Source organism: Ostrinia furnacalis, unplaced genomic scaffold, assembly GCF_004193835.3.
Source record: "Ostrinia furnacalis isolate ACB-3 unplaced genomic scaffold, ASM419383v2 OfSCF4495, whole genome shotgun sequence".
NCBI classification, from domain to species: domain Eukaryota; kingdom Metazoa; phylum Arthropoda; class Insecta; order Lepidoptera; family Crambidae; genus Ostrinia; species Ostrinia furnacalis.
The window spans coordinates 373,655-389,587 of NW_021134734.1; the positions used below are offsets into that span (position 1 = coordinate 373,655).

The window sequence follows — 15,933 nt, forward strand, 5'->3', positions numbered from 1 at the left end:
ACCCCTAGGCTTCGGCTTAACACTATTTTTGGGGCACCCTGTATATTGGTTTTATGATGATGATTTATGAAGTCAGCATTATTTGCAGTATGCGTATTTTTCTCTCACGGTATATTTTGGTTTCTTAACGGGAAAGATTGGACGTGGTCAAGCTCAATTTATGCCACGAAAGGTAGTGCCAAGTGGCATCTTAATTGGCTGTAATAGGGGCTATTTTGTAACAAAAATGTGTAGCTTGATGTGCTGTCTGTACTACGTTATGTAAGAACGGTCTCACTGCAATATCGACTCGTTACGGGCGACTAGCCGAAGCAACTTAGAGCAAATTAACAGAGCTGGCTTGGACCCGTGGTTATTTTACCCTATTTGTGGGGAAATTTCCAAATAGCGGAAAAGGTTTCCCTCATTTCCCTCATTAAAAGGCACAATGAAGATCGATTACTGTTCTTATTGTTCTGTTAACAATGAAGTGGTAATGAATGCTATTTCAGAAAGCTTTGCATATTAGTATTCGTGTATTTTGAGATAGGAGGAAACCATGAACATTATGATTCTAATTTCGGGTCATAAATTTTAATTATTTCACATAATTACCTACTACGAGTATTTGGCTGTCGAGGGCATAGAGCATTTTATCATTTTTTATCTGGGTTTTACAATCTGTGTGTACCTAATTATTAATATTAATGTATTTCATTTCTAAACAAAATTATTGGGCAATTAAAGAAAATTATTACCTTTAGGTAAATATAATTACAAGTTTAGCAAGAAATAAGTAGTTACGATTATCAACAAAACATAATACATCCAACAAACCCAAAATTTAAATGCTAATAAATATTGAAACCTTAAAGTTAGGCACCAAACTAGTACAACACTCACATTGATCATGTATTCTAAGTCCTACGTAACAAATTGCATTACTAAAACAGAGCTGCGTGATAGAGTAATTAACCAAACCCATTTCATAGTTACGTCTGGGCAAGACATGTTGGTCTGAAGTAGATCGTAAGTTTACCTACGCGGGTACATGTCTGCCATACGTAATCCTGGCTAGTCTGCCTTAGATGAATCTGTGTGTGTGAGCAAGTCGCTTATTTTTAGCGCGGCTGAGTCACGTCGTAGGGTTACCATTTTTTTGTATTAAAATTAAAAGCCTATAAGTATTGGTTTTATATTTTATCTAAGAAAAAAAAAGCAATAGTATCAAAAATAAAGTAACAGTAAATTTTATCGCTGGCAAGTGGCGACATCGATTCAGCACCGATCGAAAAAAATGTTTAAACGAAAAAATACTTACGACTAAACTTTTCAAAATCCTAAAGAAAAAAAGTATGCGAAATAAATTATTTTCATTGTACCTACTTTATCGTTCTCATAGAGTATAATTACCTGAAATAACGTTACAATACTGTATTATAAAGTACGGGTGGCAGCCCTAGTCACGTCACAACAGGCCACCGGGCATACGGGATCACTAGAATAGTGCAAAAGTGCAAAAAATCGTTGAGGATATCATGTCAATTGAAGAATATGTTTTAAGATCACAGGTAGATATCAATATAGCCCGCAGAATTGCTAAAATAAAGTGGCAGTGGGTGGGGCACATAGCTGGTAGAGCTGCTGGCCGCTGGGCCAGAAAAATGCTCGAGTGGTGACCACGGNTCGCGGAGCTTTTTGCTCGTTACGCGCAGCGCTTGGAGTTTCGAGTCTGTTGTCCAAAGAGCTGTTGTCGGTAGTCTGTGCCGCGGGGCGAGGCGGGGGCGGGGTCGGCGCGGCGCGGTAGTTCGCGCGCAGCGGCCGGCGCACTCGCACGCTCCGTGCGCCCGCGCGCGCCATGGTGTATCCCGAGCCGTCCCGCTGGGGCGCGCCCGACGCCGCGCTAGCTCCTCTCTACGACGACGTTTACCGAGGTCAGCTGACATTTGCAACCGCGATGCATTGCCCTTTGTCTCTGCCGCTTCCGATGGAAACTCGGGTCTCTGTCTGCATGTAATTGCACATTATTAAAACGAGCTTCCATATCCATTCCCAGACATAAACACNTTAAACAGAGTTCTGCCTTTGTCGATAAGTTCGTTGCATCGTTCAACTCCTACTCAAATATTTGTGATTTAAATTGAAACAATGGAACAGTTTCTGCTTTGTCCGCGGAGAGTCCGCTCAAAATGATCTTTATGTGAAAAGTTGTTAGGAAAGTTAGGTAGTTTTAATTAAACTTTTATGGCGATAAACCGCTTAATGGCAGGCAAATTGGTTGGAGTATCTCGCAAAAACATTTTGGAGTTAGAGATCGTGCAATTAAAGATTTGGAAGTATCGATGGTTGGGTAGAGTGTACCGAATCGATGTTTATGCGAATTTGGATTGAAACGTTGGCGACTTTGTGGCAGTGCCGGTTAGTTGAGTCATCGGGATGATTGATCGCCGGCCTGTAGTGAAATTGGGATCAAAGCGCTGACACATGTTAGACGCTGCCATTAGCGGATCAGCTGATTCTTCTCGCTCTTTTTTAGGCTGTGATTACGTTTGGCTTGTTGATATTTGATTTTTACTTTATTGTATGTTGTAAAAGTGCGTTTGGGACATTAAAATAGAATAAATATACGTAGAAACAAAATTACATAGCGTTTTGTTAAATCTAGGTAACACATTTTTATTCCAAAAGCTTTACATACTGTAAAAGCTTACTAAATTCTCTTTTATTTATTAACGCATTAACTTTAAATGTAGACGTTGAAATAAAGCTAAACTGAATACAGAGCAGTGCAGTTTTTCCAAAGTTTATATTGCCTCTAAATTGAGAAAGACAAGTAAACGGTGCCTTCAAATAAAACAACAAACGAGCCGAAAGGTCTGCTCTCTGGTTCCGAATCGTTCCCATAGTAAATTCGCAGAGAGAGCCTTAATGAGTACTGTTATATCCCATACGAATAGGGTTGCCACTTTTATAAATATCTGAAATACCGCCATGAAAAGTTTCTTATTAATAATCGAAAGCTCTACACTGTGGAGTCTACAGTATTTCAACCATTTTATTTATTGGTTGGAAAGTATTTTTAGGAAGTGTGCAACGTATAATTTCAACACATTTAAAGAAAAGATAAAATTGAGTCATTTTGCAATTACACGTGTTTTTATTAAAACTTTTAAGGCTGAGTTGCACCACCCAAATTTGACCGTAACTATGACGATAACCGGTGTTTTTTGTATGGAGTTTGACGGATATTTGACGTTTGTCTCAGTAAAAGAAAGATGGTGCAACCCAGCCTTAGTGTAGCGTAGTAGAGTCATTCTAAAATTTATTATAATAATGCACTAAACCTAATTTGGTTTCTAGTACCTAAGGAAACAATTTATTGTGTTACGTACGAATATTTTTTTTTTTCTAGTAACAGATAAAAATGTAAAAATATTATTAACAGCAACCTAGAAGAAGATAAGATTCCGTAGCCCTACCCACGATTGTGTTCAGTATTGTCTACGTGAAGTTTTGATCGCGCAACGGTTGTTTTATAGATAATTGAGCTGTACGACTCATGGCGGCCATAAAACTCAATTAAATGTTCAAAATTGAACTGTCTTTAGGAAATTCAAATTGTGATTTTATGACGTTCCGTTTACGACCGCTATAAAGTGACTGCAAAGAGTTCGCTCGAGCTGCGCGTGAGACTCGATGCAAATCTATTAGCATTTGTAGTTTCGTTCGGAAAATAGGTGTGTAGTCACACGCTTCTTATTTTAAATTAGCTGACCCGGCGAACTCTGTTCCGCCTTAAAGGCAATAAATAAGCAAATCTTTCCTTATTTGCTCACCGTTTAGACCTACCCTGGACTACGACAAACATTTTAACACCAAAATCAACTCAATCGGCCCAGCCGTTCTCGAGTTTTAATCAGACTAACGAACATCAATTCATTTTTATTTATATAGATTTTTATTCATAAACAAGACCTTTTTTCTTTTGCATGCAAACGAATAAAAAGTTAACCTCACAAAACGGGATTTTACAGTCGTCATGAGGGAGTTGAACGATGATTCATAAACGAGTGTGCATTTGGTATAAATGAACACGCAGAGACTAAGTGGTAATGTTTTTATTTTACCTTAATAATATAGTTGTAAGTTTTCATAAGCTAACATTTCAGCTTGAATTCTATTAATGAGGTGTATTTAGATTTCTTAAGGGTGAATGGAAGAACGGTTTTTGTAAAATGCTGCATTTCTCTGAGCTTGACTCTACCTTAGTCGTTGCAAGCAACTGACATAATATTGTGAAATCTTCATTGCTGAAAGTTTGATATTTAAATATTTTATTTCTGGTTGATTTATGCCCGTTTTCATCATCAATCCCTAATTTTTAAGTGACCGGTAACATTTAACAGGAATTTTGTTTTCAAAAGGTTCTCTGAAAAATTAGGGATTGATGGTGAAAACGGGCATTATACTTCGAAAACCGATCTTACATAGGAATAATAGCCTTTTTAGAGTGCCATAAAGATGTTATGATCTTAAACGAGACCACCAATATACAAGTAAATAGAGTCTTAAATTGTTCTTTGTTGAAATAAAAATTTAGTGAAAATTAATCTAAAACAAAAAATGGCATTAATTTTACACTTTATCCCCATAAATAAAAGTTACAACCTAATTGAATACTGTTTTAAAGTGACATTTCCAAACTAAACGTCACTTTCAAACAGTTTTCAACAATGTTGTAACTTTTTATTAATAAGGGGGTATATGTTTTACCTAAATGCCTAGTTAAACCCTACAAAATATAGGATGTTACAAGTACCTGATACCAAGTCTAGCTAATCCAGTAGCGAGTAGGTATTAGGTAACCGCACACTTTCTCGGCACTATTTTCACTAGACCCGCAGGAATGTGCGTAGGCGCGCACCGTTAGCGGCGGGCGCAAGCAGGAGCAATTAAAAGCGAATTGCAAACCTAAGCTTTAGTGTCGCATTGTCGATGGTGTCCAGCCCAGCTGTAGGGTGACTGTGATATCTGTCCACTAACTTTCCTCTAATATTCTGGTAAATAAAAATACAGTAACTAAGTGTACTCGTATTGTATTTTATTACACATCGATTTTCAAAACCCTTACTAATAAAAATGTATTGTCAGTCGTTAAATGAAATAAATCAAATCAATTTTTTATTTGCATGCTTTTTGAAACTTATATTCTTATGAATAATAAATATCCTTCACCTTTTGTTAGCATTTGTCAATATAATTTCAGTTTTTGCGAGGGTCTGCATCTTGCCCTGACAAGTGATTAGGTGTCAGATTATTAGAATATTCTGTGACCTTATCTTGCATATTATACGAGTATTAGGCAGTTATATTCTCTCAGCACTAAATTGGATGATTCATGTGACCACGCGTATCTGAAAGTCCAAATAACGTTCATCTTACTAATGTCTTACTATAATGCATTACCTACTGCTTACTTGTAAGTTTAACATTTAACATTTTACATGGAGTATTATGATTCCTCACGTAAAAATGCGATTTTAATACAATTAAACATGCTAAACGGAATCCTTATAAAACGTATAGTTTCAAAGGAAACTAAGCGAACAGAATATAGTTTCTATTACATTTCTTTTATCTATATTTCTATAAGTTATAGAAACTCCAAAAGGGAGCAGAAATGGATTGAACTTTTCCAATTTTACGGATTACTAGTTCCCGCCCTCGGACGTTCATACAAACACTTCAAGCACATGAAGTTGTACAACTTTGTTGCGAAATCGCCTTTATCACAACTACGTAAGGTCCCTCAGTGTCAAGCTTGATGAGCTTTCTTCTGTGCTTTATTTCCACTTCTTTATTACGATCGAGATCTCAAGAGTATAACGCAAGGAAAATATAGGCTTTACTTGAATGAATTGCTGATAACCATGACCTTAATCAAATAGAAGTGATTTATTCTTAAAAGCTTTTTCAGATGTGCAGATTCAATTCGTAAGTAAGACACACGTAGTGCAAAATTACCTTAAATGGTACGTTTTAATTTCTGAGCCATGTCAGATGACCATGTTGGCACATTAACTTTGACACTGTTTTTTTCCTAATAATATGACAAAAAAGCTTTCTCGAGAATATACCTTAAATAACTATACTTTCCTGAAAACTGCATAAAAATCACGAGAAAGCTCTAACAAACATACATACCTCTTTTTTGAAGTCGGTTAAAAAGAGAAACTTCTTTATCTTTCTTACTACTATTATTACTTACTGATGTTATTTGACAACAGATCAAAAAATGAAAATTATTGTATAAAATATAAAAGTTTTTTTATTCTGTCGCGTTCGTATCCCCGAGGACTAAATTATTCCGCTTACCGAGCAATGAGCTCACCGAGCTTCAGTTTGATGTTGAGATTAATTCAATTCTATTGCTTTAAATCAGTGTACTTATCTATGTATAATCAGTATCTTTTAGTAGGTACTAACTATATTGCGCTACATTTTCTACGTGGCATTGTAGAGTAAACAAATATAAATAAGTAAGTTTTTTTCTCAAATTACAACAATTACACTGAGCTTTGGACGAAATTACATTATATGGAAATACATATAGCGCCAACTCACATAGATACGCATATAAATATTCGTGTCGTAGCGGATTCGAATCTAAAACCTCGTTGGCGCTGTAGTTCGGAAGCCAAACCACTAGGCCATGCGGCTGTAGTGTTTGTAATTTTGTGCTCAACAACTTTGAAAAGCCTATTCACCCGCCAAATGGTAAAAGAACCAACCATTATAGTTCTATCTTGTAGTTACTCCGTTCAGACAGTGTATAAGGGATCCTGTATACTATCTGAAAGATAAAATGGAGAGAATATTACATTTCCTCAGGTGTAATAATATGTCTCTCAAAGAACTCTACATGCTCTTTGCACTTTTCAAATTCCACTTCAATATTACATTTCTTTTATGTGAGGGTATGAGGAGTTTTATATTTCATAAGCAGCCATCTTTAAAGTGCTTCTATATTAATGTTTTAGTTTATCATTCCATTTAGCTTGTAGTTCCCTGAAAATAAAATACCAATACGTGAAAGTTATCCAGAGCATATACAGGTTGTCCCAAAAATAGTGTCAAGCCAAAGACTAAAAGGTCTAAAAATAAGTATTTAAAACAATCATCATCATCATCATCATCATTTCAGCCATAGGACGTCCACTGCTGAACATAGGCCTCCCCTAATGCTTTCCACGTTGATCGATTGGTAGCGGCCTACATCCAGCGCTTCCCTGCTACCTTTACGATGTCGTCGGTCCACCTTGTAGGTGGACGTCTCACGCTGCGTTTTCCGGTACGCGGCCTCCATTCCAGAACCTTTCTGCCCCATCGGCCGTCAGTTCTGCGTACTGTATGCCCTGCCCATTGCCACTTCAGCTTGCTAATCCGTCGGGATATGTCAGCGACTTTAGTTCGTTTACGGATTTCCTCATTTCTGATTCGATCTCGCAATCATAACTATCAAAAATCGTGGAATATTCATGGAGGTGATTCGGATAGTCCTGGTGATGCACTATTTCTGGGCTTCGGCTTGACACTATTTTTTGGAACACCATGTATGTATGTAGGTTTTATGATAAAGTTAGCATAATAATTACAGTATTGTGCTTATTTTTCTCTCACAGTACATATCAGGCTTTATAACGGGTAAGATTGGACGAGGTCAAGCCCGAATTTGTGATATTTGCGTTGCTATAATGTAGCTTGATGGCTTAATTTATCACATTTACCGTAGCATATATATCTTAATTCACTGCAATAGGGGCTATTTTGTACAAAAATATGTAGCTTGATGTGCTGTCTGTACTACGTTATGTAAGAACGGTCTCACTGCAATATCGACTCGTTACGGGCGAGTAGCCGAAGCAACTTAGAGCAAATTAACAGAGCTGGCTTAGACCCGTGCGGTTATTTTACCCTATTTGTGGGGAAATTTCCATATAGCGGAAAAGGTTTCCCTCATTTCCCTCATTAAAAGGCACAATGAAGATCGATTACTGTTCTTATTGTTCTGTTAACAATGAAGTTGTAATGAATTCTATCTCAGAAAGCTTTGCATATTAGCATTCGTGTATTTTGAAATAGGAGGAAACCATGAACATTATGATTCTAATTTCGGGTCATAAATTTTAATTATTTCACATAATTAAATACCGTTGACTACACGGACAGTATACCTACGAGTATTTGGCTGTCGAGGATATACTTAGAGTAAATATAATTGCAAGTTTAGCTGATATAAGTAGTTACGATTATCAACAAAACATAGAACATAGTACATATAACAAATCCAAAATTTAAATGCTAATAAATATTGAAATGTTAAAGTTAGGCACCAAACTGTTACAACACTTACATTAATCATGTATTTTAAGTCCTACGTAACAAATTGCATTACTAAAACAGAGCTGCGTGATAGAGTAATTAACCAAACCCATTTCATAGTTACGTCTGGGCAAGACATGTTGGGCCGAAGTAGATCGTAAGTTTACCTACGCGGGTACATGTCTGCCATACGTAATCCTGGCTAGTCTGCCTTAGATGAATCTGTGTGTGTGAGCAAGTCGCTTATTTTTAGCGCGGCTGAGTCACGTCGTAGGGTTACCATTTTTTTGTATTAAAATTAAAAGCCTATAAGTATTGGTTTTATATTTTATCTAAGAAAAAAAAGCAATAGTATTAAAAATAAAGTAACAGTAAATTTTATCGCTGGCAAGTGGCGACATCGATTCAGCACCGATCGAAAAAAATGTTTAAACGAAAAAATACTTACGACTAAAATTTTCAAAATTCTAAATAAAATAAATCATAAAGTATTTTCAAGTACTTTATAGTTCTCATAAAGTATAGAGTATATAATTACCTGAAATAACGTTACAATACTGTATTATAAAGTACGGGTGGCAGCCCTAGTCACGTCACAACAGGCCACCGCGCATACGGGATCACTAGAATAGTGCACAAGTGCAAAAAATCGTTGAGGATATCATGTCAATTGAAGAATATGGTTTAAGATCACAGGTAGATATCAATATAGCCCCATTGATAAAATAAAGTGGCAGTGGGCGGGGCACATAGCTTGTAGAGGTCATGACCGTTGGGGCAGAAAAGTTCTCGAGTGGCGACCACGGGCTGGAAGACGTAGCGTGGGCAAGCCCACTAGGTGGACCGACGATCTGGTAAAGGTCGTTGGAAGAGCCTGGATGCGGGATATCCTTGCCGTCGTATAGCAGTGGACGTCATTTGGCTGAAACGAAGGACGTAGAGTCTATTTACGCTGTCATCTGTGGGCTGAGTGTGAGTTTACATCAAACGTCCTCACTAGCACAGTAGATAAATCAAACAGTACGGAAGCTTCATACAAACGCTCGAAATCAGACTCACGCACACAGACGCACGCTTTACACGAGCTCTAAGCGAACCTCGCAGTCCATCCGTCGCGAGTGTCGCGCGCGTTGTGTTTTTAATAATAATTTTATAGCATGCACTGATCCGCTGTATTTTTAAAAACATGCCACGAGTGAATTGCGTAGTAAAGGTTGCTTGAACTCGGCATTTTCAAAACCAGAACTTTCATTTTTTAAACTTCGTAATAATTCTGAATTGTAAAAATGATTAAATATTACTTTTTAAATAAAGTGCTTACATCTGATTTTGTTATAGTTCTTTTTAAATTACGTAATTACGCTTTTTAACACTTTTTTGCTGTGTTCTATTTGATAAAGTAATTTGCTCCGCACGCTTTTGTAGGTACCTACTAAGTGATGAACTGTATTTAAAATGAGGCAATAGGTATGTGAAAGTAGTTAAGTATCCGGTATTTTATTTATGAGAATAGATCTTCTACCGGCCTCTAATAATACTTAATCAATTTATTCGATTATGTATTCGAACATTATAGAACCTAATTAACGTTTTATTTTTTTGTTAACTACTTAGTCAATTAATTTATTCTATTAGGTATTTGATAATTAAAAAACCTAAATAAACGTTTTAATAAATAAGTAAGTAAGAACCTTATTATTTTATAAAGATTAAGAGTGCCAACTTTAACACTCAGTTGAAGTGTAGGTATTTAACTCGCCGAAAGGGCTAAGTTTCCGTACTGCTTTAGCTCATATACATATATACTGTGTCGTAAGTTTACCTACGCGGGTACATGTCTGCCATACGTAATCCTGGCTAGTCCGCCTTAGATGAATCTGTGTGTGTGAGCAAGTCGCTTATTTTTAGCGCGGCTGAGTCACGTCTAGGGTTGCCACCTTTTTTTTTGCATCAAAAATTCATTGCTTATTATATCTAAGAAAAAAAGTATTTAATATCGAAAATGGCAAGCAAAAAATTGTTGAACGAAAAAATACTTACGACTAAACTTTTCAAAATCCTAAAGAATATAAATCATTCGAAATAAAGTATTTTCATTGTACCTACTTTATCGTTCTCATAAAGTATAATTACCTGAAATAACGTACTACTTTATTATAAAGTACGGGTGGCAACCCTAGTCACGTTACAACAGGCCACCGCGCATACGGGATCACTCGAATAGTGCACAAGTGTAATAATACACAGGTGCAAAAAATCGTTGAGGATATCATGTCAATTGAAGAATGTATTTTAAGATCTCATAATATATTATGTATAGCCCGCAGAATTGCTAAAATAAAGTGGCAGTGGGCGGGGCACATAGCTTGTAGAGCTGATGGCCGTTGGGGCAGAAAAGTTCTCGAGTGGCGACCACGGGCCGGAAGACGTAGCGTGGACAAGCCCCTCACTAGGTGGACCGACGATCTGGTGAAGGTTGTTCGAAGAACCTGGATGCGGGATATCCTTGCCTTTGTCCAGCAGTGGACGTCATTTGACTGAAACGAAGGACTTAGAATCTACTTAAGATGTCATCTGATGATACTCATGCACGCGATTCTGTCACACAGGCGTTGCGATGCCATGCAATTTCCGGACTAAAGTACATGGGACCACAGCGTAATATGTGTGACATTTTAAAAGCATAAAGTGCACCGAGTGTGACAATTTATACAACATAAAGTGCACAGCACAGCACAGTGCTATGCAATACAGCTAAACACATCTTTGGTTTCATTNTACACACAGTGCTATGCAATACAGCGAAACACATCTTTGGTTTCATTTAAACTTGACTAGACCAACCAAAGCTTAGAATCATATTCATTTATTACGATAATACAACCCTATAATATTCTTACAACTCACAAAGGCGAGTGAGATTTACTTGTGTGTGTGTGTACATGCACATAAACTCAGTACATAACGATAGTGTAATGTCAAGTGAATCAAAACTTTTGAAAAACGAACAGTAGCGAGCCACCACACATCTAAAGCTCACTCGCCTTCGTCCCTTCGTGAACCAACAACTATACAAAGTGTTGGAAACCAACAAAGAGTTTTTACACTTTTTATTACTTTTTCTTACAAAACAAAATAAAATCACTTCTTCACTTTGACAGCTAAAAGAAAGTCGTTTCATTTATACATTTTATCCACAATTTAATACTTTATTCAGTAATTCAATAATTCATACATTTTATATTTAATTTATGTCTTATGCAACATAAATTTGGTGCCGAAACCCATACATAATTCACATTGGTTTTTTTGTGTGCTGCTGGAAAATTATCCCGAGGGCCAACGCCGGCATAGTTGCCGATTGCAGTAGGTATTATGGCTACCCAGGTTTGTGGTGACACTAACCAAAAAACCAAGCTTTTACAAGGGCAGTGCAAGGCCGCTATAACACGATGTGTTACCTTTTTGAACAAGAAGACGGACCCGAGTGTTTTCGAGTTGACGAACAGAAGGAAAGCAATAGAAGAAGCGTTCGCGCGCTACCACCAGCTGGCGGACGAGGCCATTCTGCAAGGCCAGGAGGTGTTGGACGGTGAAGAGGAGTTCGAGGACCGCTATTACGATGTCCTCTCCCGGATCGACGCTCTTCTGGACCGCCGCAGCAGTGCTTCGCCGCTGGGGTTTGCGTGTGCCGTGGACGCTTCGACGCCGCTGTTCGAGACCACGAGGCTGCCTCCAATAGAAATTCAATCGTTTGACGGTAACAACGTCTGTGCATACAAGCCATTCATCGAGCTATTTATGGCATTAATAGGCAAAAACTGTAAGTTATCCAATGTACAAAAATTATATTATTTAAAGGGCAATTTAAAGGGCGAGGCCTTAAATCTTGTAAATAATTTGCCTCTCATAAACCAGTCGTATGATGACGCTCTTGCTTTGTTGAATAGGAGATACGACACTAAGGGACTAATAATTAAAACGCATATTAGTGCTATTTTAGAGCTGCCTAGTATTACGCGTGGCACTGCCCAGGCCATCCGTTCCTTAGTGTCACAGATTTCGCAGCAAATGAGCGCGCTACGTAGCTATGATGAACCTGTAGAAAGCTGGGACTCCATATTGGTTTGCGTTATGATGAAAAAATTAGATTCACTAACTGTAAGATTGTTTAGTGCAGAGCAGGACTTTCGTAGTATGCCCAGTATGGAGTCGCTGCTGAGTTTTCTAGAGAGACGTGCTATCTCGCTCGAAATTTATGTTGCATAAGACATAAATTAAATATAAAATGTATGAATTATTGAATTACTGAATAAAGTATTAAATTGTGGATAAAATGTATAAATGAAACGACTTTCTTTTAGCTGTCAAAGTGAAGAAGTGATTTTATTTTGTTTTGTAAGAAAAAGTAATAAAAAGTGTAAAAACTCTTTGTTGGTTTCCAACACAAAGTATTACAAATAAAATTAGAGATGTAAATTAAACGACCGTGTCATTGTTTGGCGTTTTAATCACAAAACCTCTGTATAATTTATGGACAAATAAGTCATTTCACGCCCTTTATGTCATGATAGTTCGCTGAGGGCGCCAAAACTGCGACACTTAATTTCACCTCACCGGGAGCAACTGCCGAAGGCTGGGTAATGGCGTGGCAATGGGGGTTTACACTTCACGACTTTACCTGAGCCGAAAAGTTTAGATTTAAAGCTCTATTTGTATGCTTGTACTGGCTCTGTGGCTATATTTGACATGCTTTGTTGTGATAATCTTCCTTTTTTATCCATCAGAGATTTCAATATACATAATGAAAATACATAATAACTAAATTGTTTGGGACGTTTGAGAGACAAAACAAGATTCTAATGAGGAATAATTATAACAATGTGAACTAAATAGTCTTCATTACAGTTCCATTTTACTTGAAACTTCTTTTACTTTTTGACATAGCACAAAGTACCTATATGGACTAACTTATGAATCTTAACTCTGATACACCGGTCCGCAGGCAGGTAGAGACTTGGTTCAAGTACTTGAACTTATTATTTTTACTCCCAGCGATTCACAACCAAAACAAAAATGGTAGAAAACTAAAATGTCTGATTCTAATCCCTTGAAAACGTAACTCAAGTGCCGGGTAAATACCTGTGCACAATTCAATCGTCCTTTGTAAAGGCCGCTAGACAAACTTGTACATAAACTGCGGTCGCGGTGTAATACGTCAAGGCTGCCAAAATAATTCCTGCTGTATCACGTTATGTGGGTTCCGGAACAGTCAGCTGTTCCACTGACGGATTAAGTTATACGAGCTTGTTTATTTATCTCCGGAGTTGCCGAGGTTAAGGCGTGAACCGAATTTATATGAACGCATTTTCTTTTTGTTTAAGACACACTTGCCCGTGATTTGGTAGGTGGATTTTGGTTGGTAATAGAAAGTACATTGGACTGCAAAGAAAAAGGGTCGGTTGGAAAATCTTCAAAAGTACCTGACCTAGCTTTATGAAATATTTTTTTTATTTTTAATAAATGTAAAATAATGCGGTGGTGAAATCTAAAACTAACACTAATAAACATAATGTATTTTATGTACTTATTCTACAAATAACAATGTTAGGGGTATGCTAAGACAAGGGCCATGTAACATAGAATAACGATTAAAACGTGGGTAGAGTTGATACAAAATATGTAGGTATAGGAACTGAGTTTACTTGATGTAACTTATTGCTCTGGATCTTCGAACTGCATCACCCTATATGAATAAAAATATTTTTTGTCATAATATGGTATGGTAAGTACATATTTTATCTAATAATCAGCAAAGTGGAAGGGTAACTGAAGCTGAAAAAAATAATAATTCAAATAATTATTTGAAACATACCTACCTACCTATCGTCGGCCGTTTGGTGTAGTGGTTCAGAACGGACTACTATGCCGAGAGGTCCCGGGTTCGATTCCCGGCCGGGCAGAAATTGAAATGATGAATTTTAATTTCTGTGACGGGTCTGGGTGTTTTCTATGTATAATATGTACGTATTTACAAAAAAAAAAGTATATAAGTATGTTTATCCCGTCGTCTAGTACCCATAGTACAAGCTTTGCTTAGTTTGGGACTAGAAGCGCAGTGTAAAATGTCCAAGGATATTTATTTATTATTTATTTATACTCGTACTATGAAATCCGGAACAAAAACAAACGTATCTTGCAATTTAAAACGCGATCGTCTATTTACACTCAATCCTGCGGGCCGAGCGAGGGCCGGACCCTCAAATTACTCCCACTGTTTACGTTCCAATTAGGGCCATGGCAGACGAGGTACTTTTGGCAATGGCGACAAGCAATTTTTTAGAAATTTCCCTGATTTGACAGTATGCCAATCTTAATCCAACGAGTTTTGATTGCCGCGATACTCCTCGGCGATTTAAGGATGAGCACACTTATCAAGCCGGAAACGAATCGTAACCGTATCACCTCGAGCGGCCGGTATTCCTTGTATGAAACTCCGTACTGCAACGGACAAGTGTGCATAAGATCCATACCCTCGCCTCGCAGTTGACAGCGCGAAAGGCGATAATATGGTTTAGATCCCTTTCTGGGTTGATAGTTGTGCTATGACCTTTAACGTCTCTCGTTCATCGAAATTAACTGGCACGTGTGCCACGGCTTTTAGGAATCACAAAATTGCAGGTGAAGCCCATAATCCTCTGGATGGATAACAATATTTTTGGAGGGAAACGTTAATTAAATCTCGCGTCAAGCAGATAAGCGGCTGCGGCCTTTTTGGGTGGATTTTCTATAAATAATTTTTAATTGGGAACGGGATCTGTATTACTGTAGTAGGTACCTATTTAATTTACTCGTGTCTGTGAATCTAACTGAAAAACTTAGCCGCTGTTAAGGTTTTTCTTATTAAGGACTACACCTAATCGTAGTACGCGACCGATTGGGATATTATGTTCAATAAATAATAGATAGTTCTACTCTAATGAACAAATTGACCGAAAATAGTAACGGAACTCATAATACATAGATAAATAGATTATGTTCGAGTATGTTAGACCAATCACTCATTAGGTATAACTACAATTTGCATGATGGATGAGCTAATGAATCTGATAGATATTCATGAACTGTTAATACGTTATTACTACTCTGTTAGATTGAAAACTTCATTAACGGATTTGGAATTCATAACTTAGGTATATAAGCTAAAAATACAACCAATTTCAGATCGATGATGCTTTCGACGTCTTAGCTAATCGCGTGCTAAATGCGACCGATATGTATTAACCTTTTAAAGAGAAATAACCGTAAATCATTTCACCATTTGACTGAATTACAATCAATCATCAAGACGCATCGAAGCTGCGGAAGTGGAGTTCATTAATCATATGCGGCTCGGCTTGACCCGGAAATAGATATTATAGTTTGACACATTGAATGTACCTACAACACTAAAGAGCTTTTGTAGAACATAGACCAAACATTTTTACTAAAATCTCCTAAAAGATTATTACTGTAGTTGTTGCAATTCACGAAGGCGAGTGAGTTTCACATGTGTGGTGGCTCGCTAATGTT

At 37.3% G+C, this 15,933-nt stretch overlaps 1 protein-coding gene across 1 annotated transcript in view; it reads left to right on the forward strand.

Moving 5' to 3' along the window:
• Positions 1 to 1,787: 1,787 nt before the first annotated feature.
• The window catches only part of lft (Limb expression 1 family member lowfat), a 29,109-nt gene continuing 14,963 nt past the window's right edge, over positions 1,788 to 15,933 (forward strand). The window contains exon 1 of the mRNA XM_028314042.1: positions 1,788 to 1,913. Coding sequence (XP_028169843.1) covers positions 1,838 to 1,913 — 76 coding nt within the window. The 5' untranslated portion in view covers positions 1,788 to 1,837. The remainder of the gene's footprint in view (positions 1,914 to 15,933) is intronic.